The 28,000-nt window shown below is 38.5% G+C and overlaps 1 protein-coding gene across 1 annotated transcript; it reads right to left on the bottom strand.

The window, feature by feature from the left end:
• LOC133440737 (zinc finger protein 850-like) lies at window positions 1-27,999 on the bottom strand. The gene is made up of 3 exons (XM_061718055.1): window positions 26,737-27,999; window positions 18,760-19,679; window positions 1-661 (listed from the first exon to the last, which is right to left on the bottom strand). The coding sequence occupies exons 1-3, from the start codon at window positions 27,850-27,852 to the stop codon at window positions 142-144; spliced, it is 2,556 nt and encodes an 851-aa protein (XP_061574039.1). The 5' UTR covers window positions 27,853-27,999; the 3' UTR covers window positions 1-141.
• Between the last annotated feature and the right edge of the window lies 1 nt (window position 28,000).

The following is a 28,000-nucleotide window of genomic DNA, read 5'->3' as shown; positions in this document are numbered from 1 at the left end:
TTGAACCTGCAACCCTTGTGGGGAGGGGATTAGGCTCATCAGCCACAGGAGGTGGTGGTTGGACTTCTGCGGGTTCTTCTTCTGTGGGTCAGACAGGAGTGGACAGCTGCCCCCGGAGGACGACAACATGAGCTTCATTTGTCACGAGTCACCAGACTTCTCCTCCGGGTGATTTTTCATGTGTCTCCGCAAATCAAATCTGCGGCTAAAACCTTTGTTGCACGTCTTGCACAAATATCGCTTCTCGCCCGTGTGCGTGATTATGTGGCTTTTAAGATTTGATGATTTAGTAAAGGTTTTGCTGCAGGTATTGCACACGTACGGCCTTTCGCCGGTGTGGCTCCTCGAGTGAACCACCAGGGTGGAACGTTCTGTGTAACTTTTTCCACATGTTTTGCAGATGTAGGGCTTCTCGCCCGTGTGCGTGGTTATGTGGCGTTTAAGAGTTGATGATTCAGTAAAGGTTTTTCCGCAGGTGTTGCACAGGTATGGCCTTTCGCCAGTGTGGATCCTCGAGTGAACCAGCAGGTGGGAACGTAGCCTGTAACTTTTTCCACATGTTTTGCAGATGTAGGGCTTCTCGCCCGTGTGTGTGGTTATGTGGCGTTTAAGATTTGATGATTTTCTAAACGATTTTCCACAGGTGTTGCACAGGTACGGCCTTTCGCCAGTGTGGGTCTTCATGTGATCAATTAAAATACTAATTTTACTGAACTGTTTCCTGCAAGTGCTGCAAGAAAATACCTTCTTCCCCATGTGGGTCCTGGTCAGCTTTGATTTACAGTTGCTGTCTGACGGGACAGCAGCATCTTGGTGGTCACCGTGTCGTCTCATTGGCTCCGGATCTGCAGTTTTAGTGGAGTCTGAGCGTAAACTTTCAGTCCCTTCCTCATCTTTGTTTTGAGCTTCAGGAGAAGTGTGCCATAGCAGCTGGCCACAGTTTGGTCCTGGTTCACCATTTTCAACTTTCACATCAGCGACATTGACCAATGAGACATCCACCTCTACGTCCTCGTGCTTCATCTCCTGACTGCTGGAGTCTTCCTCCAGTTCTGTAGTCTGTGGATGCCCTGGTTCCTCCTGGTCTGGGCTGCAGCTCCTCTCCAGGTTATCCAGGTGCTGGTCACTGAAAACCCCGTCCTCCTCCACCTTACAAACATTTTCTTGTGGGAGTTCTGGAATTACAAAAAGGGACAAAAAGATAGGATTTTAACAAGTCAAAAGTGCTTCCCAGTGTTGATTGTTTGGTTGTATGTGTGAGGTTTAAACTTTGTCCTGAACCTTCGGTCTTCCCCTTCATCTGTGTAGTATATTTGAAAACAAGTGCATTACTCTGTGTGACCATTAGGTGGCACTGTGACTGTACTCTTGTGTTACTGCGTTGGTATCAAGACAGTTGAAGAATAAAGTTGTTGTTCTAGAAATGGCTTCTTCTGCGTCATATATAACATTCTAACTACAAGTACTGCATATGAACACCTATATGAACATCCTCCAACCGTCGTGTTTTTTGCCAGTGTCATCTCACATCTTACAAGTTCTAGTTCTAAGGTATAGAGTGTATAACAAAATAAATGTTGACTGGTTTGAGATGCAGGTTGATGACATCCTATGGGATGATGGATACACCCATGATGATGTTGAACAAGCATATCAGTCATTTTTCAAGTCTTTCAACTCTGTATTCAACAGGTGATTTCCTCTTGTCAGCAAAAAAGCAAACCAGGTCTCTGCATTTAGAAAACCCTGGTTTACACCAGATCTCTATAAGTCTCTGAAAACTAAGAATAGATTGTATAAGAAATTCATCAGTAATCCATCCCCAATTAATAAAGCAAATTATAAGACATTTAGTAACAATTATAATCATCTTGTTAGAATTGCCAAGAAAAAGTACTTTTCCGACAAATTCAATGAGGCTTCTAATAACATAAAAACTACCTGAGGAGTCATTAACCAGCTTCTAAATATGAATAATTCTACAGCCAATCTTCCATCTTAATTTTTAATGAAAATCGAGTCTACTCTGACCCATCTGACATTGCATATGTTTTTAACAATTATTTTGTTAATATTGGTACAGTTCTTTCAGAAAGGATAACTCCTATAGCCGGGTCTCCATCTGAGTTTCTGACAGGTTCCCATCCTTCTATTCAGAGCTTCAAGCCTCCTACAGAGAAGGAAATCTTGGACATAATGATGTGCCTGAAAGACTCAGCTGCTGGTCATGATGAGGTCAGATTTAACTTAATTATGAAAACTAGACATTCAATTGCTAAGCCTTTGACCCATATTTTCACCAAATCTCTAGAAACTGGAATAATACCCAATGACCTCAAAATTGCCAATTGGCCCACCTAGATGGTGCTTTCAGCATAAGTGGTTACAAGATGAAGAATTTGTACATAGGAAAACAAATAGAGTAGTTCAAAATTAACACTACACAGACAACAGCAAGTATAAGGTGGGAAGCATTTAAAGCCTTTCTCAGAGGACATATAATAAGCTATACGGGTTCAAAGTCAAAAAAGGCACAAGAAGAGGGATTAAATTTGAAAAAAAGGAAAACTCTTCAAGAAAAAGTTTATGAAAAAAACAACTCAACTGGAAAAAGAATTACTAATTTTGAGGTCTGAATATGACAAACAATCTGCTTTTAGAGCCGCATCTAGTCTTCTAAGATTAAAACAGTCAGTCATTCTATGAACAAGGTGATACATCTGGAAAACTATTAGCATGGCAAATAAAACAATTAGAGACCAGAACTGCTATTACAACCATAACATTCAACAGGAATGTTGTGGTGAACCCTACAGAAATAAATTATGATTTCAGAGATTATTATAAAAAATGATATGGTACACAACTAACGTATTGTGTACGTTTAATGTACAAAATATGAATAGATTTTTAGATGGATTACCTATTCCTTGTACCCCAGATTAATATAAACAAGATTTAAATACAGATATTACCAAAGAAGAAATCTGTAACGCCATAGATAATTTGAAATCAGGAAAAAGAGCAGGACCAGATGGTCTCCCGATTGACTTGTACAAAACATTTAAAAACATATTGCTAACACCCCATTTAGAAATGTTTCTCGAGGCATTTCGGAGTGGCAATCTTCCATCTTCGATGAATAAAGCTCCAATTATTTTACTGCCAAAACCAGGCAAAACCCCTAATAAGTGTGAAAATCTGAGACCAATAAGCCTCCTAAACTCGGACCTTAAAATATTATGTAAGCTTCTAGAAATTAGATTACAGAGAATTCTGCCAAAAATTGTAAATAGGGACCAAAATGGATTCATATCAGGAAGACAAGGTTTCCATAATGTCAGAAGAATACTGAATATAATTCACTATAAAAAAGATTAACCAGATACAGCCCTATTATTATTAGATGCCGAAAAGGCCTTTGATAGGGTCGAATGGCCTTATCTTTTCAATTTTTTAGAAAGATTTGGTTGTGGAAATATCTTTATTAAATGGGTGCAGGTCATATACAATAACTCTACAGCAGAAATTCTACGAACAGAAATATTTCAAAACCAATAAATGTTAACAAAGGATGTCGACAGGGCTGCCCTCTCTCACCCTTGTTATTCACATTAGCAATAGAACCGTTTGCTATAGCAAAACGTTCTCATCCACAGTTTTGCGGAATTACAGTAGGACCAGTAGAGCACAGAATTGACCTTTACGCGGACGATGTAATCTTATTTATGTCCTGTTTAAGGAAATCAATCCCAGATCTGATACAGCTGATAAGAGCGTTTGGCGATATCTCAGGGTATAAAGTGAATCATACCATATCCTCTATATTACTACTTAATTCAAATGAGAGGAAAAATCCAATAGCTGAAGCAATTCAGTTCAATGTTGTGGACCAATTTAAATATTTGGGAATACGCATTGTACCCGGGTTAGAACAGGTAGCAAGTGCCAACTATGAACCTTTAATGGCAGAAGTTAGTGAGTCAATCAACAGGTGGATGTCGTTACCAGTATCCATAATGGGCAGAGTTAATATTTTAAAAATGAATATTTTGCCAAAGTTCCTTTATTTATTCCAGAACATCCCATTACCACCACCTACAGATTTTTTCCTCAAAAGTCAAAATATTATTTGTTGGTTTTCTATGGAACAACTGTAGGGCGAGAATACGCTTGTCTTTATTGTACTTACCATATGACCGGGGGGTCTAAAATGTCTGAACGTGATATGGTATTACTGGGCTGCACAACTGAGGTCTATTGTGTTTTATTTTTCATTGCATAATGCCCCCCACTGGGCTGAAATTGAATCTTATGGCTTAAATCTATCTCTTCCTTCATATATTTATTCAGACAATGTACAAAAGCTTTGTAAACAAACTAAAAATCAAATTGTTAAACAAATGATAAAGATTTGGTATGAAGTGAATAAATACTTAAACGAACCACAATCACTATCGCAATTTACCCCAATTTGGGGTAATCAGTTCTTTGTACCAGGCAGGGCAGATGCAACATTCCAATTGTGGTTAACTAAGGGACTAAAAACAATTAAAAATCTATACACAACAAGCTCAGATGATATGATGTCCTTAGAAGAACTAGTAGCTAAATATAATCTTAATAGAAAACATTTCTTCAAGTACCTTCAGCTTAGAAATTATGTCAAAATAAATCCAAGCAATGTACTTTCTAAACCCTGTAGCACAGAACTAGAAAAAATTGTAACAAAGAATTGTCTGAGAAAGGGTGCAATATCAGACATCTACAATTTGATGATATCATTTTCAAGTGAGAACTCAACATATAAGCTAAGGGCCTGGAAGGAAAACATCCAAACAGATATTACCAAGGAAGAGTGGGAAGCCGCATGTGCCAACGCTCATTCTGGATCCATAAATGCACGCCTTAGAATAATACAATATAAATGGTTAATGCGGATGTATGTGACACCGATGGATTTGAATAGATATGACCCGAATATACCAGACATATGCACAAAATGTACAGAAGATAGAGGAACACTATTTCACTGCCTTTGGCAGTGTAGAATAAATATTAAATACTGGGAAGAGATAAGAGTCATCATCGAAAAGATAATTTCCAAATCAATATCACTGGATCCTAAACTTTTCTTGCTGGGCCTTTATCCAGAGAAACATAACTTCAGTAAATATGAAAAAGCAATTATAGATTTAAAGGGAAAGTTTGTTTTTTTACAACCTGGACCTTATTTCTGGCATTTTTTATGGTTGTATACTCACCCAGAGGTGTTTGGTGTCATTTGGAGTCCTTTGGAAGATATTAGGAGTTTTTTTGCGAGCCGCTTCTCCATATAACGGTAGCGCATGGGGGCACCGCGGGGCACAGACGATGCAGCGTCTAAATAACACATGATTGCCGCAAATCTCTTCATTTCTTTTATGAATCACTAGATCTGCTTCCAGGACCTGTTGTCTTCATCCGGGGCTGTGTGTATAACAAATAAATCAGTTTGTAAACAAGACCTCTGAACTCATGGCGTCATCTCATCTCATCTCTCCTAATATCTTCCGAAGGACTCCAAATGACACCAAACACCTCTGGGTGAGTATACGACCATAAAAAATGCCAGAAATAAGGTCCAGGTTGTAAAAAAAACGAACTTTCCCTTTAAGCTTGTTAAATGCCAAAAAATGTATTGCACTATGGAAAAGAAGCCATTAACCAAGTACCAGTCAATGGTTAAGACAAATGTTATCAACCCTACCGTTGGAAAGAATTACTTATATTCTGAAAGCCAAACAGTATGTATTTGAAGGTTTATGGAAGCCCTTTATTGAATATGTTAAGAACTCAGACTTAACAGAAAACCAAAATGATCACTAACTGTGGGTATCGTGTGTATGTATGTATGTATGTATGTATGTATGTATGTATGTATGTATGTATGCATGTATGTATGTATGTATGTATGTATGTATGTATGTATGTATGTATGTATGTATGTATGTATGCATGCATGTATGCATGTATGCATGTATGCATGTATGCATGTATGCATGTATGTATTTATTTTTTCTCTGTTACTTTTAAAGCGCGTAGCTTATCATTATTATTACTATTATTTCACAATCCATTACATTGTGTTCATAATCTGTCTAATAACAAGAGAAGCATATTGTTCATTTTGTGTTTTTATTGTGATTGTTTTGTTTTAAGCTGTTTTTTTTTTTGCTATATTTGGCAGCTAATCTATAAGAAAAGACATATGGCCATGACTAGACTATACATGACATGATTGTTTTTACTGTGATTGTCTTGTGCTGCTATAAAACTCAAATAAAGATATTGTGGAAAAAATAAATAAATAAAATATATTGTAAATCTAACACCGGTCTGTCTATAGGAGATGACCCGCTCACTCAGGTTACATCAACAACCTTCCTTGGTGTAATTATCCATGAAAGTTTAAGCTGGAAAATCCACATCAACCATGTCTGTAAAAAATATCCAAATCTATTGGTATTATTGGCAAATTCCGTAGTTTGGTGAATGAAAATTGTCTCCCAACTCTTTATTAGAGCTTGATATATCCATATCTCATTTACTGTAATAGTATTTGGGGAGCTAGCTACAACACACATCTTCATAAACTTCATATGTTGCAAAAAAGATTGTGCAGGATTGCCACACACAGTAATTGGTCTGCTCATTCTGCCCCTCTTTTCAAACAACTCAATATTTTACCCATCTTTAAGTTAAATACATATCAAACCTGCAATTTTGATTTCAAAGTATTGTTCCTGCCAGTTTCATTTTCTTTGCCATGTAAAGATTTTTTCAGTTCAACAGTGATATGCACCATTTTAATACAAGACAGGCTAATCATTTAAATCTCCTGAAGTTCCGTACTGGTTTGTGTCAGTTCTCCATCAGATACAGTTATGGAACACCTACAGCAATCTCGTCTACCTCTACTTCATTCAATCATTTCAAACGTAAGCTCAGACACATTTAATTGATCAAATTACCTAATGATATTTCTAGATTTGTTATTTTTTCTTTAATCATGTAGATACCACGTATTCTATTCATGCTGCTGTTTATTTGCCTTCGCTTTGTTTTTAGACTGCAATCATGTATTCTGCATATTTTAAATCTTTGTACAATATTTTGCTGTATTTTACAGGCAGAGGCCTCGTATAAGCCCCTTGGGCTTTTTGCCTCAACTGAGCACTACTCCGGTCCAGCCAGCAGTCATTCGTATTTACGTGGTCAAATCAGCCGCTCCTAAATGTTCATGTGCTCCTATTTCCGCCTTTACGGTAAATGAATGAACGGCTCAGAAAAGGAAAGATATGAAGTACTGAGTTTGATATAATGCAGATGTTTTTTTCATATACCCATACTTCCACTGTAATATTTACACGCTGGTACTGTAAAAGAAAAGGATAAAACACTTTTCTTTTAAGATCTAAACTTCAAACATCTTACTTTTCTAAAAAGGTCAGTCTCTTTTTTCGCTTAAGGTTCTGTTTTGCAGGGACTATAAAAATGAATTCTCCCATAATTTCACCCAATACCTCATATATCTCTCTTCACAACTGCAATCACCACAAGCATGCTTAATTTCAAACAATTTTTCTGTAGAAATATTAAGGTGTAAACTTCAAACACTACTTTTCTACAAAGGTCAGTTGATTTTGTTGCAGAGACTGTAAAAATGAATTATTCCATAATTTCAGCTAATACCTCATATACCTCTCTTCAGGACTACAATCACTGCAAGTATGCTTAATTTCAAACTATTTTACTGTACAAATATTGAAATATTAAGATCTGAACTTCAAACTTTTCACTACAGGTCTGCTCAATTTCACATTCACTGTACTTTTATAATCCACACAGAATCACAGGCTCAGTCCCGTCACCACAATCGCCTCATTGTTTTATAATCATCCTTAAGCACACTATGTGGATATTTGATTTAGTTTTAGAATTCTTTTTACAGTCTCTGCAACAAAGGCGACTGACCTTTGTAGAAAAGTAGTGTTTGAAGTTTACACCTTAATATTTCAATATTTCCACGGTAAAATTGTTAGAAATGAAGCATGCTTGTAGTAATTGTAGTTATGAAGGAGGGGTATATGAGGTATTGGGTGAAATTATGGGAGAATTCATTTTTATAGTCTCTGCAAAACAGAACCTGAAGTGAAAAAAAGTGTTTTCCTCTTCCTTTTCTTTTACAGTAAGAGTGTGTAAATATTACGGTGGAAGTTTGGGTGTAATCAAGGTAATGAAAAAAAAAAACACATCTGCATTATCTCAAACTCAGAACTTCATATCTTTCCGTTTTTGAGCCGCGTTCATTCATTTAGCGTAAAGGCTGAAATAGGAGCACATGAACATTTAGGAGCGGCTGATTTGACCGCAGCTGCTTGAGCTGGGGAGTTTCCCATTTAGTTGGTTTGCTTCATCACCACGGCTTTTAACTGGAAACAAAGGGATCTTGTAGGAGTCATACTCATGTGTTCATTCATTCAACTTTCCAGGGTTACGTACCGACTCTGTGGAGTCTGATTTCAGGTTTCCAGGCGAGGTCCAACAGTCTGCGCTGACGGTCGAGCTCTTCTTCATACTCCAAGATGCTTTTTTCAAACACTGACAATATTTCTACAGCAGCTGCTGTTAGTCGCTGACCGATAAACTCTCTCAGATGATTCACCTTAGACATTGTTGAAGAGGAAAAAGAAAGGAAACAACAGAACCGTCCTCTCCTTCTTCTTCTCTAGGTTTAATGGCGGATCACAACCAACGTTATTAGGTTCTACCGCCACCTGCTGTACCGGAGTGTGTAACATCAGGATCATTATTACACCAGGTTACAGTCTAACTTAAAGGGGGGGAAAAAGGAAATACCTAAATAAAATAAGATAACCACATTTAAATCTTATTATCTATCCCTGCATCTTTAAGAAAGACAAGGATTTCCTTATAACAATCCCTCATCACCTCACTCCTCCCTAATAACCTACTAAACTCCATTCCCGTCCCAGCTCGTACATCCTGTCTCTTAAAGCGTTCCTTTCTACCTCATACTTGCCACATTTAAGAATCACATGCTCTACATTCTCTCTGACATCACACTCATCACATTTATCAGACACGGACTTTGACATTAAATACAGAGTTGATTTTAAACTAGTATGACCTAATCTTAATCTAGAAATGATGACTTCCTCTCTCCTACACTTTCCTTTGAAAACCTTCACATTAATTGACTTCTGTATGTTATAAAAATGTCTCCCTTTTACACCGTTGTCCCACACCTTCTGCCATGAATCCCTCACTGTCTTTCTAATTCATGATTTTGCTTCACCTTTACCAAAAGCAATTTCCATAATTACCTCACTACTCAATTTCAATGCTCTTTTAGCAATATTGTCTGCTTTCTCATTGCCATCAACACCCATGTGGGCAGGAACCCAACAAAACTGCACAGTAATTCCAGTTCTGCATAACCTCCACAAAACCATTAATATTTCCAACACTAGATCTTCTGTTGTTGTTTTATTTGAAGTCAAACTCTGAAGGGCTGCAGTGGAGTCTGAACAAATGACATAGTTCCTTCTCACAGTTACAGTAAGTATTTCATTTACCAACGAAAGTAATTAGAACAAAATGCATACAACATTCTTTTCATCACTGGTTTACTACGACTTCTGTCATTTAGCAGACGCTTTTATCCAAAGTGATTTACATCTGAGAAAACAACACAAGCAAGAAGGTTTGGAAAGAGTTTTGTTTTTTCCGACACAATGAGAGCTGACGCAATTTATATGATAAGCTTCTGATTGTTAATATCAATATATAAAATAAAAATATTTTTTAATTCATGTGTTCTTTATTATTTGTCATAAAACATTTATGTTGTTAAGAAACTTTTATTGCAATTGGCTTCAAAATAATACACATGGTAAGTCTTTGAGACATTAAAACATTTAAATATCAAACTGATCAAACTATCAAACTGATTTTGGTGTGAAATATATAGATATACAAGACTCATTTAAAGCTGCAGTTTCCAACATTTAACCACTAGAGGGAATAAAGATCCCAAACTAACCCCCAAACTCAGAATGACGGTTCATTCATGCATGAATCACCCACAGGTTTTCTGCAGGGGTTTGAAGCCTCTTTTTCCTCGTATTGTGGCAGGTTGGAATTATATAAAGCAAGAAGTTTAATGCGTAATTAGGGGCGTGGCCTTTTGATTGGCATTAATTTGTCCAACCTGTAAATAAATACTTTTTCTAAGATCTTAGAAAATGTTGGGAGTAAAGAATCAGGCCTGTAATTAGTGAATTGGTGTCTGTCTCCAGTTCTGTACAGTGGGAGGACTTTTGCAGTTTTCATTTTTTTTTTTGTAAATGTCCCAGTTCTGCGTGACTGATTACAGCTGTATGTCAGTTAACAATCCATCAATAACCTTTTTGACTATTGTCATATCACCACAGTCAGTTGACACCTTGTTTTTACATTTACTTACAATATCTATGATTTCTCTCTCCTCCACAGCTGTGAGAAACATTGAATCTGGATTTCTACTTATTAATGTTTCCTTCCATCCATCAGCTGATCCAGGATCACACATTTTTCTGCCAGATTTGGTCCAACACTCACAAAATACCTGTTAAAATGATTAACCACCTCATTCATATCATTAATGACTTCATCGTTATTGGTTAAATATTGTGGATAATTAGTCTGTCTTGAACTTTTCCAAATGGCATCATTCAATATATTCCAAATACCTTTAACATTATTTTTAGTCCTTATTCATGAAGGAATTCATGTCCCTCTCCATGAAGGCAAGTGGTCTCGGCTCTGAAACAGCAAAGTCCTCCCTCCATTATCATATTATTTTTATCATTGTTGTAATTATTATTACAAAAGTGCATCTCCACTCGTTGAGTTTGCACTTTGAAAGAGATGGAAAATGGACTGGTACCAAAAGCCAGGCTTGTTGCACAAGGTTTTGAGGAAGTGCAAGTTTCTGCTACAGAAGGAATCTCCAACCTGTGCTTCAGTCTCTGAGGCTCCTTGTGGCAGGAAGTTATCAAAAACAATGGACACTGCATTTGATGGACAAAAAATCTGCCTTCTTTCATGGACTAGAAATGTGGAGACATTTTCATTAAACCTTCTCCAGAGACCAACAGAGCAGATCATCTTTTTTTAACCCACATCAACTCCATGGTTCCTGACACAGTGGATTCCTATCAGTTTTCCTACCGTGCCAACAGATCAGTGGATGAAGCGATGGCTTCGGCTTCACTTCACCTTCCAACACCTGGACAGGATGAACACCTATGCACGGCTTCTGTCCCTGGATGTGTCATTTGATGAAGCCAAGACCAGTGAAATAACAAACTGGATCAAAATGACGTGATTGAGGAAGTTGAGGATAAAGGACAAAAGTGCATCTCCACTTTTCAACTTCATTTGATGACATTTCTCTTTCAACATTGTTTTCTGAGCTAAATGCTGGTTGTACTGATCACACTGTGCCAATAATCTGCATCACTGACAACTTTCCTCTTGTTGATGCACTAAAGTCTTTTTTTATTTGTGTTTTTATTATTATTACGATAGATTGTTCACTCCTGGGTTTATGTTGAGCTTTTATAACTCAGCACTGCTGCTCTTTCTACATATGGAGAGTGTAATATTCCAGAATTATAAACAATATAATAATTCATCCATCTAAAATGAAAACTTTATTACATTTTTTATGATTAATTCTGACTAAATATGAGTTTAGGTAAAAAAGACATTTACTTCTAAACGGATGTCTGATATAAAAGGGTTAAATCCAAAGTCTGTCCTCTTCCTGGAATCTGATCCCGATGATCCTCCCTCTTCTTCCTGATTTTATACATTTTGTAGAATCCCCGACTGATGACGTTTGACTCTTTAACTGATGGTTCATGGATGTTTTTATTCCTTCAATGTAAAATCACTGCAAACACACTGTAAGAGCTATAAAGGAATAAAATAAAACAATGTTACTCTTACTACATACAAGTTTCATCCAACTCAAATACAATGTCAATGTCAATTTTATTTATATAGCACATTTAAAAACGACAAGGTCGACCAAAGTGCTGTACAGTATACAATAAAATGAAACAATACCAAAAGAAAATACAGTACAAAGTGTAGAAATAATAAAATCACTAACATGTTAGAATGATCAATAAAATAGCAATAAAAAATAGAAAATAGACGGCAAAGAACAGACACAGTGCACAATAGGGCTGCACGATTAATCGTTAAAAAATCGCGATCTCGATTCATGCTGGAACGCGATCTCATTTTTCGCATTTACGATTTTTTTTTTTTTTTTTTCTTTTCTTTCCCCGTGCTCCTCCAGCTTTATTGATAGTTTGAAATTACATTTCTATTTTCTAGGACTTCAGTTGCACTTTTCTTCCGACTTAAAAACTGAGTACAAGCAAATGGTATTTATACAGTAGTCTAAGTGATATTGTACAAAAATAACATTTTGATTTCTGTGAAAACATTTTTCATTCCCAAATAACTCCTAATTCTGCTGTTCTGACAACTGTTCTTGGTGTTAAATTTTTGCCAAGGTATTTGAGAAAAAAAGAAAAAAAAAAGGAAAAAGAAAAAAGACATTTTAAAATAAAATGTCCACCTTGGACTACAGAGTGATATTTAAATTGTAAACAGATTTTTATAAAACAGCATGTTTATTTTAATACCTCAAAATTTTTATCTTAGTAATATAACATGTAGTTTGTTATCGCCCGCTTGCAGCTGTTGAGCTGAAATGCATCATGTTATGAACTGTTTCCATGTCATACTCTGTTGGCAAACTCATATTTCACTAAAACAAACCAAAATAACCACACATGGAAGTTTGGTTTCCATTTACTCCCTTCTTCCATCTCATTTTACTGAGATGCACTTGCGATTTAAAAATAATAATAAAAGACGACAATTGCACCGCATTTTGATCCAGGACATCACCTGCATGAAAACAAGCGCTCCCTCTTTCTCCCTCAACAAATGAAAACGGAGGAGCCTTATACCACGTGATACACGCAGCCGGCTAGTAAACAAAAGGTGCATGTGAGAGAGTCGTGTTAGGAGTTAATAGAAAATAAGAAAATGAGCGTTGAGGAAAACCCAGCCAACAGCGGTAATGACAACCCCACGCCGGTAACGTTACTTCCTAAAAATGGTTCTCATTCTGTGGTGTGGAAGTTTTTTGGGTTCAAACAAGACGATGAAGACCAAAAACACGTAACTTGTCGTCAGTGTTTTGCCACAGTAGCAGCACCGCAGGGTAACACCACAAACTTGTACAACCACCTTAAACGTCACCATAAAGTGCAATATGACGAAGCTACAAAGACCAAGAAAACGACCGGAGAAAATCCCTCCCGGTCAACCACCCAGACATCGATAACGGGAACCTTGTACAGTGCATCTCCATACGCGTCAAGCTCCCGCAGACACAACGAAATTACAGATGCTATCGCGTATCACCTGGCTAAAGATATGGCTCCAATCAACACTGTGCAAAACGAGGGATTTCGGAAAATGATAAACACCCTAGACAAGCGCTACACAGTACCGTCCCGCAATTATTTTTCAAACGTTGCACCACCTGCTCTATACACTCAGTGTCGAGCAACAGTGGAGACAGAACTCGCAAGCAGTTAATTATTTTGCAGCAACCACAGATTTATGGTCCAGCCGAACTATGGAGCCATACATGAGCCTGACGGTCCATTATGTTACCAGTGACTTCACCATGAAAAGTCGGTGCGTGCAGACTGAGTTTTTCCCCGAGGATCACACAGGAGAGAATATAGCACAAGGACTGAAGGAGGCTCTGATCTCTTGGAGTTTGGAGGAGGAAAAAATGGTGTGCATAACAACAGACAGTGGAGCCAACATTGTGAAAGCAGCATCCCTTAACAACTGGACAAGGCTTCAGTGTTTTGGGCACCGGCTACATCTAGCTATAGGTAAGTTGTGTATTAAAGTTGATAATTTTCTGTTATTTATAATATACAGCTAAATAGCATATAGTTTTTTTTTTAAAAACAACAACAATAGGCTAATATCAGCAATAATAATACTATAAAATAGTAAATAACAAAAGCTGTATGTTATAAGCAACAATATTAATAGCAGCAGTAATGATAATAGTAATAATGATACTATAAAATAGTTATAATAAATATAATAATAAAATGGTGGACAAGAATTGATTTGATTTTTTTTCTATTTTCCTCTCTAGAGAATGCAATGAAAGATCCAAGAATTGACCGCACTGTAGGTCTGTGCAAAAAGCTTGTGGGCTGCTTCAGTTACAGTTGGAGACGGAAGAGGGACCTTGCTGAGGCCCAAAAGGAGCTCAAGCTACCCGAACACAAGCTTAAAACTGAGTGTCCAACGAGATGGGGTTCGAGACAAGCCATGATCCAGAGGGTACTTGAACAGCTACCTGCTATTTCACATGTTCTCTCCTCTGATCGGAAGGCTAGACACCTGATTCCCACATGGCAGGATGTTGAAGTTCTCGAGGCAATCAACAATGCACTCAGCCCACTGACAGACTTCACTGATGCCCTGTCAGGAGAGCAATATGTGAGCGTCTCCTCAGTGAAACCAGTTCTCCACCTCTTTGAAACATCAGTTGTGGCCATGCAGGAAGATGACTCGGATCTCACACGATCAATTAAGTCAAAAATCCTGGGGTACCTTCAGGAAAAATACAGTCATCCAAACACACAGGGACTGCTGGACATGGCCACATCTCTTGATCCGAGATTCAAGATGGAGTACATCAGTGAGGACAATAAAACCACTGTCAAGGCCAGACTGACACGTGAGATGACCGACGACATACCTTCAGTTACGGTAATTATGTTTACATCACATCATACTCAAAATGATATTTACACATTTTAAATGGTTGGAAAAATGTGACAGTGTACTTTAATGTTTAAGTGTGTGTTTAAGTGATATTGCATTGGTGTGTGTGAAATAGAATATTAAGATGAGCTTTGTTAATTATCTTCTCTCCTTTAAAGCAAACTCCCCCCTCAACTACACCCCCGGCTGCCCCCATGAAGAAGAGCCAAAATACCTTAGGCAGCTTCCTCAAAGCAGCAAAAGGCAGTGAGGCACCATCCCAGCCTGAGCAAGATGTTGCCTCAGAACTACTGTCATATCTGCTCTCAAGCAAGATTGACAGTGAAGCTGACCCCTTAGTCTGGTGGAAGGAACATAAGGGAGAATTTCCAAAACTGTCTGTACTGGCTAGGAAATACCTCTGCATTCCTGCCACAAGTTCCCCTTCCGAGAGGGTGTTCAGCACAGGGGGGAACATTGTAACATGTCTCCGCTCATCACTGAAGCCTCAAAATGTCGACCACCTTGTGTTCTTGGCAAAGAACCTTTAAGCAGCTGGCTGCATAAAAAAAGGACTAGGCCTATGTTCTAGGTTGTTGTAGTCCTGTCAACTATCATGTTGTCATGTTGTCATGTTTGATATATTGCACATAAATATTGTTAACATTGTTATTGTTAAAAATCATTTAAAGAGAGATGTTTATTTTTTTTTATGTTCAATGTCAGCTGTTACAGCAAAAAGCAGCCAGAGGAATAATTTGTTGCCAAATATTGTTCAAAATTGTTATTATTGTTTTAATTATTAAAAGGTTTGTGTAAAGAAGACAAGAGATGTTTGTTGTTATTATATTTTTGTTCAGCTGTTGCAAAGTTAAAGTAATAAGTGCAGTAAATTTTATATTGGAAAAAAATCGTGAGAGAATCGTGATCTCAATTCTAAGCAAAAAAATCGTGATTCTCATTTTGTCCAGAATCGTGCAGCCCTAGTGCACAATCACTTCTCACAGATGTAGGCAACTTATTTATCGTACACTAAAAACCAAAGAAAATAAATAGGTTTTCAAAAAAGACTTAAAAAGATACAGGCCAACACAGCAGCTCGCTGGGTCGGCCAAACCGTTAACCACAATACATGACAGTAACAGACAACCAAACTCAATATATACATAAATACTGTATATCATTTACAAAGAAAACAAACCTTGTGCCCCTTATCAGCCAGGTGTTTTTTGTGTCGGTTAGGCACACTTTAGCACTCCCGACACTAGTTTAGTCTTGCAGAAAACGTTTCTACAGCCTTTAAACATTAACCGTTAAAGACCGGAGCGCTGATGTTTACAAGTTTACAAGAGATGCCTTCGAAATAAAAGCACTAAATATAACAAAATAAAAGCCTGGCTCCAAACAATGCCAATAAGAAAACAAACACAAAAACACATTTACAGAAATACTCATATTAAAGCGACACTACGTAACTTTTCCACCTTAATATCATATTTCCAGAGTCATTGTGATGGTACATCAACTTCCAACAGGTTTAATGAACCTCTGTCATGGTCTGAGGGGTCTGTATCGCCTTCACTGGCACTATGGAACTTTGAGGAGCATGGTAGGAACCCTGCCACACTACTGGTAAAGCACTACCGCTTTTGTCCAAAGGAGCCGCCAAACTCAACAAAAGCTGAAAGTTACATTGTGCTGCTTTAAAGGTCATCTACACATTTGATTAAATATTGTTAAAATTTCATATTATATAAATAATATGAAAAACGTACACAAATATGTCGTAACTTCAGCTTGCGTAATTACAATAACACAGCATGGATCATTTGAATTGCATGTTTTGACTTAGTTTGTCCCATGAATTATCACGATAATCTGATGTACGTGCAGCTCAGATCTTAAAATGCATGAGAGCCTTTTACAGTTTCCAGCGAACAATGTATAACAATACAATATATCGCAAAATTTGGATACCGCAATATCGTATTGTATCGTAATGTGTATCCCACATCACACTCATTTCCTCATTCATTTGCAAACCAAATGTTTTATCTAAATCAATACAAACAATTTAAAGGGGAAATAAAAGCAAACCGTATCTGACTGCACTGACTTCTGAAATCATCAAGGTTTTTTTTTTAATGCTGCAGACATTAAAATGTATAAAGGGTTGACAGATGGTTGGCTGTTCTGTTTCTGACGTGTTGATGGTTGCGTTTCTTCTTTTGTCCTCGTTTCTCTGAAGTTTCTTCATGTTTTTCAGTTTAACAACATGGAGCTTTACAAAGAGAATGTGAGTGAAGAAGAAACAGACGGGAAAAAAGACGTGTGAGAGAGGCTTTGTAGATGAACGAAATAAACTGTAGCGTTTAAAGAAACTTCAGCAAATACTAACAGCATTTTATTTACACCGTGGAGACGGCAAGTTACCAACAGCAACAAATAATACGATTTTAAGAAGGAACAGGGATTCAAACAACATTAGGGCTGAAACGATTCCTTGAATAATTTGAGTAATTCGATTACAAAAAATGATCGAGGAATTTTCTCTGCCTCAAGGAATCGTTTAATTTATTTATTTATTATTTTTTTTCGTTTAATTTCACCAGCTCAAAGCCTCGTATTACGCCCGGACCACATTTAATGCGACACAACGCGCTGACGCTGCGCCATATATCCATGCGCTGCGCACGTTAAAGGGGGAAGAAAGAGGCGGCGGATATGTTTGTTTTGTAACATGCCATGCTCAGGCAGTCTGCAATGGCCCAGACGGGAGACACATGTAGTTCAGTGCTTAACTTTTATTTTCAATCCACGCTATATTCTTCCGGTCCGTTCTCCTATGTTCCCCCTCTAAAGCCAAAAGTATTGTTCCGCGTTAAATCGACGCAGAGCCTATGCTGCTCTCCGGCGAGGGCGCAGAGCGGCGGTCCGGCTGGCGGTGCTGCGCTGCCGTGCAGGCTCTGTTGCCACGGCTACGCCGTAGCCTACGGCGTAGGGTACGCAGCGATGCGCACCATTCTGCGTTGTTGTAATGCAGAACCATAAATAAGCCTTTACCCGGTACATAAACCTCTGTTCCCGCTACAGTTTTAACTAAAAGAAAAGGCAGAAAATGTCAGAAAAATAAAAACGTAATAAAGCTAACTGGGTAGTTTTCAATTTTAGGTCTGTAGTCATTCATGGATAAAACAAGCAGCACTGGTGCCAAATGTGCTCTAATACAGCAGCTCTCAGAAGTTTATTTTGAACACTGCCAAAACTCTAACTTAAAACTTAACTAGAACTTCAAATTCGCTTGACACAAACGAAAGTTCAATTGAAACACGTGGGAAAAACACCTAACCTTTTAAGTTATGTGTGATATCAAGTGTAATGGCATTTTTAGTTTAGAAATAAGAACATTTCTTGGTAAGATCCTTAGTTATTTGAGTGAAGGCAGTGAATTTGGTCGACTGGTGTAAGTTCAGGGTTTTTAAATGCACAGCCATGAACTGTATTATATAATTTAGTCTTAGTAATGTCAATTAACATCTAATATCTTATAATTGCTCTTTAACTAAACAAAAATATGTTTTATCCGATTACTCGATTAATCAATGGAATTTTCAGTAGAATACTCGATTACTAAAATATTCGATAGCTGCAGCCCTAAACAACATCAATGCAGAACTCATGTGACTCAGCAAATCAATTCTGTGGCTTAAACCTTTGTTGCACGTCTTGCACAATTATCGCTCATCGCCCGTGTGCGTGGTTATATGGCGTTTAAGATGTGCTCTAGTAAAGGTTTTGTTGCAGGTGTTGCACAGGTACGGCCTTTCGCCGGTGTGGGTCCTCGAGTGAACCACCAGGGTGGTACGTAGCCTGTAACGTTTTCCACATGTTTTGCAGATGTAGGGCTTCTCGCCCGTGTGCATGGTTTTGTGGCGTTTAAGATGAAATAAATTAGTAAAGGCTTTGTTGCAGATGTTGCACAGGTACGGCCTTTCGTCCGTGTGCATGGTTTTGTGGCATTTAAGATGTAATAAATTAGTAAAGGCTTTGTTGCAGATGTTGCACAGGTACGGCTTTTCGCCCGCGTGGATCCTCGAGTGAACCACCAGTTTGGAACGTTCTCTGTAACTTTTTCCACATGTTTCGCAGATGTAGGGCTTCTCATCCGTGTGCGTGATTATGTGGCGTTTAAGATCTGATGATTTAGTAAACGATTTTCCGCAGTTGTTGCACAGGTACGGCCTTTCACCAGTGTGGATCATCATGTGATTCTTTAAATTACAACTTTTACTGAACTCTTTCCCGCAAGTTCTGCAAGAAAACGCCTTCTTCCCCGTGTGGGTCCTGGTCAGCTTTGATTTACAGTTGCTGTCTGACGGGACAGCAGCATCTTCGTGGTCACCGTGTCGTCTCATTGGCTCCGGATCTGCAGTTTTGTTGGAGTCTGAGCGTAAACTTTCAGTTCCTTCCTCATCTTTGTTTTGAGCTTCAGGAGAAGTGTGCAACAGCAGCTGGCCACAGTTTGGTCCTGGTTCACCATTTTCAACTTTCACATCAGCGACATTGACCAATGAGACATCCACCTCTACGTCCTCCTGCTTGATCTCCTGACGACTGGAGTCTTCCTCCAGTCCTGTAGTCTGTGGATGCCCTGGTTCCTCCTGGTCCGGGCTGCAGCTCCTCTCCAGGTTATCCAGGTGCTGGTCACTGAAAACCCCGTCCTCCTCCACCTTACAAACATTTTCTTGTGGGAGTTCTGGAATTACAAAAAGGGACAAAAAGATAGGATTTTAACAAGGCAAGGCAATGCAAGTTTATTTATATAGCACAATTCAACACAAGGTAATTCAAAGTGCTTTACATTGACATTAAAAGCGACAAGACATAATTGGAAAGTAAATAACAAATAAGATTGAATAAAATTATGAATAAGATGATAAGAAAAGAAGTAAAATAATAAAAAGCACAAGCTGTTAAAAATAATATACATTAAATGCCATAATAGGTCACCTTTAAGGCCTGTAAAGATGCCATTGCAATAATTCAACTTACTGAAAATGAATGTATGAAGTTTTTCCCATGTCTTGTTTAGACAGAATCCCCTTAATTCATCCCCGGTCATCCCATTGCTGCTTCCACCTGCCTATGTGGATGTCTGCTGTTTGCTGCTGACGCCCCCCCCCCTCTGATCATCCGGTTGCTGCTTCCGCCTGCCTGCGCCCCCCCCCCCCCCCCGGTCATCCCGCTGCTGCTTCCACATGACTGCTGTGTGCTGTTGACGTCCGCGACTCCCCCACTCTGGCCTTCGGCAGGAGGGTCCCCCCTTACAAGCCTGGTCCTGCTCAAGGTTTCTTCCCTCCTAAAGGGGAGTTTTTCCTTCCCACTGTTTGGCTTAAGGTTTTTCTTCCACTATGGGAGTTTTTACCTGCCATTGTTTATGTAATAATTGCTCGGGGGTTTATGTTTATGTTTATATTTATGTTTATGTTCATGTTCTGGTTCTCTGGAAAGCGTCTAGAGACAACATCTGTTGTATTAGACGCTATATAAATAAAATTGAATTGAATTGAATTAATTCTAACAATGTTTTTCAGGTGGTAACAGGCAGATTTAGTGATAAACTTTAGATGGCTGTTGAAGTTCAGGTCTGAGTCAATAATTACACCCAGCAGGAAAAATCACTATGCCAAAATGTGCAACTGACGCAAGCACACAAATAATCATAAAGTGCAACATATAAACAAAGCCGAGGCAGATGATCAGGACTTCTTTGTTGGCACAATCAAAGCAGAAAAACAAGTCTCACAAATGGATGCAGTGGATGCAAAGAAAGAAAAGTGGCGTGAAGATCTGATTGTCAACAAGAAAGTTTTGAAAGTCAGGCTGGACACTGGGACTTATGGAAGCCCATAGGGGACTTTATTCAAATGCAAATGTATTCCACAATAGCATTATAATTTTCCACATATGCATGAGTTATTTGGGACAAAAATGAAATTAAAATGCAATAATTCAATTTGAATTTTCATTTTCACATACTTGTATGGGCATTCTATGACAATATTAAAATGAAAATGGAAAAGCTGTTTCACATTTCATTTTGAAAGATTTAACCTGATTTACAGAGGACAATATTCAAATGCAATAAGAGAAACAGCGCCCCCAGGCTAATGCATTTACATTTAAATGTCACCAAGCTCTTTTCTGGAAAAAATTTAAATTAAAATGCAATTTTCTAACAACTTGCAAATTAAAATGAAAACGGCATTTCACATTTCATTTTGAAAGATTTAACCTGATTTACAGAGGACAATATTCAAATGCAATAAGAGAAACAGCGCCCCCAGGCTATTGCATTTACATTTACATATTACAACGCACTTTTAGGGACAATATTCAATTTGAAAATGCAAAAACTCAGTTTCATTTCCTTTGCCCTGAGCTCGGACTCACAGGCTCACGCCAGGCTACAGTAGCAATACCGCCTTCACCCCACTAGTCGGCGCGTAGCTCTCAGTCAGTACGTTTACATGCAGCAGTTCGTAATGATAAACATTTGTATGTAAATAAAAAAGTTGTACCCCAAATTCTGCTGTCTGTGAGAGCTACGCGCCGACTAGTGGGGTGAAGGCTGTATTGCTACTGTAGCCTGGCGTGAGCCTGTGAGTCCGAGCTCAGGGCAAAGGAAATAAAACTGAGTTTTTGCATTTTCAAATTGAATATTGTCCCTAAAAGTGCGTTGTAATATGTAAATGTAAATGCAATAGCCTGGGGGCGCTGTTTCTCTTATTGCATTTGAATATTGTCCTCTGTAAATCAGGTTAAATCTTTCAAAATGAAATGTGAAACAGCTTTTCCATTTTCATTATAATATTGTCATAGAATGCCCATACAAGTATGTGAAAATGAAAATTCAAATTGAATTATTGCATTTTAATTTCATTTTTGTCCAAATAACTCATGCATATGTGGAAAATTATAATGCTATTGTGGAATTACATTTGCATTTGAATAAAGTCCCCTATGGGCTTCCATAGGGACTGATTGCAACGTAATTTCTATGAAAGACCTCAGAAAGTTGAGACTGGATAAAAAGGTGAGCAAATCTCACTCCAAGCTTGTTGCTTATGCAGGACACCACATTCCAGCTTAAGGTAAAATCATGTTGACATGTTAGTACAAAGATAAAAAAGTATGCCATGGAGTTTGAGGTCATAAAGAACAATGAATGGGGGGGGGGGGGGGGGGGGGGGGGGCATTAATACATTTTATGTTTATGTCTTATGAAAAGCACTTTGTGTTACACTTTTTGTATGAAATGTGCTGTACAAAGTTTGATTTGATTTGATTTGATGATGATGATGCCTCTCAGTGATGCATGGCGGGTGACGAAGCTGGTCAATGATGGAGCTCTCCATGGTGCTGATGGAGCTGTCCATGGTGCTGATGGACGACTAGTACTACTACTACAGTACAGGACAGAGCCCGCGTTCCTCACCTTTTCCAGTCTGTTCCTTTCTACTGCTGTGATGCTGCTGCTCCAGCAGATCACAACATAAAATATAAAAGTACCAGTTATAGTACCAGTAGTACCAGTTATAGTACCAGTAGTACCACTTGTAGTACCAGTAGTACCAGTTATAGTTCCAGTAGTACCAGTTATAGTACCAGTAGTACCAGTTATAGTACCAGTAGTACCAGTTATAGTACCAGTAGTGCCAGTTGTAATACCAGCTGTAGCACCAGTAGTACCAGTTGTAGTACCACTACTACAAGTCCTGCATATGAACTCCTACATGAACATCCTCCAACGATCAGGTTTTTTGCCAGTGTCATCTCACATCTTACACGGAGCCACTGTGATCTGCATCTTTTCTACTAAATAAACGATTAAGTCTAAAGAAATGTATGGATCTGGTTAAGAAATGTATGGATCTGGTTAAATACAAAACAGCGCAAATAATGTTCAAAGCAAGGAATAATCTACTACCAAAAAATATGAGAGGAATGTTCACTGAGAGAGAAAGGGGATATAATCTAAGGAGAGAACTAAATTTTAGAAAACATAAAGTAGGAACAACAATGTGCAGCATGTGCATATGGAACTGTGGAGACTCTGTGGAACAGTTTGGAGCTGGAAATGAAAAAGTACTAACATAAATCTGTTTAAAAAGAGATACAAAAAATGATTTATAAACAGGTATATGGAAGAGGAAATGGGGTAACGAGTGTGAGAAACAAATAAAATATGGAAAAATGGTATATTATACTTGCCCAAGATATGTTTAGATATTTATGTGGATATTTATGTAGTATATATTATATGTTGAGAGGGATAGTTATAATTATGTCATATATGTTAAATATTTATTAGGTATGTAGCATATATATATTTATAGGGATATTTATGTAGTTATATAGTGTATATTTATATAGATTTATAAAATATTTGTATTTTCTATATATTGATATAATATTCATGTAATATTTATATTTTCTATATAGCCTACTTATATGGATAATTATGTGGTAATAGGCATGTTTTACATAGTATTTATATAGACTATATTTATATGGATATTGTGTAGATATAATAATAGCAATAATGTAAATTCATAGAGTTATAAAGGGGTAGGAACTAGGAAAAAGTGTAGACTTCTTCCTACTCCTTTTTTCCAACATATGTGAATATGAAGATGTTAATGTTTATTTTTTATATACATGTTCGAAATAAAAATTAACTCATTCATTCATTGATAAAGTGTGAAATATCAGTCTGGTCCAGAGTCTGAATGGACCATGAAAGGCAGCACCAAGTAAACAGAACAACAAGTTAGTTCGGGATGTTTCCGAATCCCACATCAGCAGCTGCTTGAGCTGGGGAGTTTCCCATTTAGTTGGTTTGCTTCATCACCACGGCTTTTAACTGGAAACAAAGGGATCTTGTAGGAGTCATACTCATGTGTTCATTCATTCAACTTCCCAGGGTTACGTACCGACTCTGTGGAGTCTGATTTCAGGTTTCCAGGCGAGGTCCAACAGTCTGCGCTGACGGTCGAGCTCTTCTTCATACTCCAAGATGCTTTTTTCAAACACTGACAATATTTCTACAGCAGCTGCTGTTAGTCGCTGACCGATAAACTCTCTCAGATGATTCACCTTAGACATTGTTGAAGAGGAAAAAGAAAGGAAACAACAGAACCGTCCTCTCCTTCTTCTTCTCTAGGTTTAATGGCGGATCACAACCAACGTTATTAGGTTCTACCGCCACCTGCTGTACCGGAGTGTGTAACATCAGGATCATTATTACACCAGGTTACAGTCTAACTTAAAGGGGGGGAAAAGGAAATACCTAAATAAAATAAGATAACCACATTTAAATCTTATTATCTATCCCTGCATCTTTAAGAAAGACAAGGATTTCCTTATAACAATCCCTCATCACCTCACTCCTCCCTAATAACCTACTAAACTCCATTCCCGTCCCAGCTCGTACATCCTGTCTCTTAAAGCGTTCCTTTCTACCTCATACTTGCCACATTTAAGAATCACATGCTCTACATTCTCTGTGACATCACACTCATCACATTTATCACACACGGACTTTGACATTAAATACAGAGTTGATTTTAAACTAGTATGACCTAATCTTAATCTAGAAATGATGACTTCCTCTCTCCTACACTTTCCTTTGAAAACCTTCACGTTAATTGACTTCTGTATGTTATAAAAATGTCTCCCTTTTACACCGTTGTCCCACACCTTCTGCCATGAATCCCTCACTGCCTTTCTAATTCATGATTTTGCTTCACCTTTACCAAAAGGAATTTCCATAATTACCTCACTACTCAATTTCAATGCTCTTTTAGCAATATTGTCTGCTTTCTCATTGCCATCAACACCCATGTGGGCAGGAACCCAACAAAACTGCACAGTAATTCCAGTTCTGTATAACCTCCACAACACCATTAATATTTCCAACACTAGATCTTCTCTTATTGTTTTCTTTGAAGTCAAACTCTGAAGGGCTGCAGTGGAGTCTGAACAAATGACATAGTTCCTTCTCGCAGTTACAGTAAGTATTTCATTTACCAACGAAAGTAATTTGAACCAAATGCATACAACATTCTTTTCATCACTGGTTTACTACGACTTCTGTCATTTAGCAGACGCTTTTATCCAAAGTGATTTACATCTGAGAAAACACAGAGCAGATCATCTTTTTTTAACCCACATCAACTCCATGGTTCCTGACACAGTGGATTCCTATCAGTTTTCCTACCGTGCCAACAGATCAGTGGATGAAGCGATGGCTTCGGCTTCACTTCACCTTCCAACACCTGGACAGGATCAACACCTATGCACGGCTTCTGTCCCTGGATGTGTCATTTGATGAAGCCAAGACCAGTGAAATAACAAACTGGATCAAAATGACGTGATTGAGGAAGTTGAGGATAAAGGACAAAAGTGCATCTCCAATTTTCAACTTCATTTGATGACGTTTCTCTTTCCACATTGTTTTCTGAGCTTAATTCCGGTTGTACTGATCATGCTGTACTAATAATCTGCGTCATTGACAACTTTCCTCTTGTTGATGCACTAAAGTCTTTTTTTATTTGTGTTTTTATTATTATTATTATAGATTTTTCACGCTTGAGTTTATGTTGATCTTTTATAACTCACCACCAGGGGGCACTGCTGCTCTTTCTAAATAACATTCCAGAATTATAAACAATAAAAAAATGCATCCATGTAAAATGAAAATTTAATTACATTTTTCATGATTATTTCTTACTAAATATGAGTTGAGGTAAAAATACATTTACTTTTAAACGGATGTCTGACATAAAAGTGTTAAATCCAAAGTCTGTCCTCTTCCTGGAATCTGATCCCGATGATCCTCCCTCTTCTTCCTGCTTTCCAACCTGCAGATCTGCAGCTTCAACACGGATCTCAACATCAGCTTTAGAATAAATCATGTGTCAGACGAGTTGTAAATCTAATACAACTTGATTTTATACATGTGATTTAATAATATTGTTAATTTTATATTATTTTAAATAACGTGAAAAACGTACACAAATATGTTGTAACTTATAGTTACAATAACACAGCATGGATCATTTGAATTACATTGTTTTGATTTAGTTTGTCTCATGAATTATCACGATAATCTGATGCACGCGCAGCTCAGATTTTAAACTGTATAAAGCCTTTTACAGTTTTCAGCGACCTATGTATAACCTCTGAACGGAGTAGATGGAGAGAGTTTAACAACATGGAGCTGCAGATTAACTTTACAAAGAGAATGTGAGTGAAGAAGAAACAGACAGGAAAAAGAACGTGTGAGAGAGGCTTTGTAGATGAACGAAATAAACTGTCACGTTTAAAGAAACTTCAGCACATACTAACAGCTCTTTATTTGCACCATGGAGACGGCAAGTTACCAACAGCAACAAATAATACGATTTTAAGAAGGAACAGGGATTCAAACAACCTCAATGCAGAACTTTAAAAAGTGTACACAACCACATTGTTCCCTCTGCGTCAAGTTGACGGAGAAGCATAAATCCGTGTTGAACCTGCAACCCTTGTGGGGAGGGGATTAGGCTCATCAGCCACAGGAGGTGGTGGTTGGACTTCTGCGGGTTCTTCTTCTGTGGGTCAGACAGGAGTGGACAGCTGCCCCCGGAGGACGACAACATGAGCATCCTTTGTCACGAGTCACCAGACTTCTCCTCCGGGTGATTTCTCATGTGACTCAGCAAATCAATTCTGCGTCTTGCACAAATATCGCTGCTCGCCCGTGTGCGTGGTCATGTGCCGTTTAAGATGTGATGATACAGCAAAGGTTTTGTTGCAGGTGTTGCACAGGTATGGCCTTTCGCCGGTGTGGATCCTCGAGTGATCCACCAGGTGGGAACGTAGCCTGTAACTTTTTCCACATGTTTTGCAGATGTAGGGCTTCTCGCCCGTGTGCGTGGTTATGTGGCTTTTAAGGTTTGATGATTTAGTAAAGGTTTTTCCGCAGGTGTTGCACACGAACGGCCTTTCACCGGTGTGTATCCTCGAGTGAGCCACCAGGTAGGAACGTAGCCTGTAACTCTTTCCACATGTTTTGCAACTGTAGGGCTTCTCGCCCGTGTGCATGGTTATGTGGCGTTTAAGATCCGATAAAATAGTAAAGGTTTTGCTGCAGGTGTTGCACATGTATGGCTTTTCGCCTGTGTGGGTCCTCGAGTGAATCACCAGGTTGGAACGTTCTGTGTAACTTTTTCCACAAGTTTTGCAGATGTAGGGCTTCTCGCCCGTGTGCATGGTTATGTGGCGTTTAAGAACTGATGATCTAGTAAAGGTTTTTCCGCAGGTGTTGCACAAGTACGGCTTCTCGCCTGTGTGGATCCTTGAGTGAATCACCAGGTTGGAAGGTTGACTGTAACTTTTTCCACAAGTTTTGCAGATGTAGGGCTTCTCGCCCGTGTGCGTGGTTATGTGCCGGTTAAGATCAGATGATTCAGTAAACGATTTTCCGCAGGTTTTGCACAGGTACGGCCTTTCGCCAGTGTGGATCTTCATGTGATTCATTAAATTACGACTTTTACTGAACTCTTTCCTGCAAGTGCTGCAAGAAAACACCTTCTTCCCCGCGTGGGTCTTGGTCAGCTTTGATTTACAGTTGCTGTCTGACGGGACAGCAGCATCTTCGTGGTCACCGTGTCGTCTCATTGGCTCCGGATCTGCAGTTTTATTGGAGTCTGAGCGTAAACTTTCAGTCCCTTCCTCATCTTTGTTTTCAGCTTCAGGAGAAGTGTGCAACAGCAGCTGGCCACAGTTTGGTCCTGGTTCACCATTTTCAACTTTCACATCAGCAACATTGACCAATGAGACATCCACCTCTACGTCCTCGTGCTTCATCTCCTGACCGCTGGAGTCTTCCTCCAGTTCTGTAGTCTGTGGATGCCCTGGTTCCTCCTGGTCCGGGCTGCAGCTCCTCTCTAGGTTATCGAGGTGCTGGTCACTGAAAACCCCGTCCTCCTCCACCTTACAAAAATTTTCTTGTGGG

Source organism: Cololabis saira, chromosome 3 (assembly GCF_033807715.1).
Source record: "Cololabis saira isolate AMF1-May2022 chromosome 3, fColSai1.1, whole genome shotgun sequence".
NCBI classification, from domain to species: domain Eukaryota; kingdom Metazoa; phylum Chordata; class Actinopteri; order Beloniformes; family Belonidae; genus Cololabis; species Cololabis saira.
The sequence above is the reverse complement of the archived record's forward strand: the minus strand, read 5'-3'. Positions and strand labels throughout refer to the sequence as shown.

Bases quoted from the DNA above. Each gene is read 5' to 3' on its own strand.
- LOC133440737 (XM_061718055.1), bottom strand. From the start codon at position 27,852: ATGAAGCACGAGGACGTAGAGGTGGATGTCTCATTGGTCAATGTTGCT. The intron at 19,680-26,736 runs CAGCGATATTTG...CTCCCACAAGAA, and splicing joins TGACCACGCACACGGGCGAG to AATGTTTGTAAGGTGGAGGA. The intron at 662-18,759 runs GCCGTACCTGTG...CACTGGCGAAAG, and splicing joins AGGACCCACACCGGCGAAAG to GCCGTACCTGTGCAACACCT.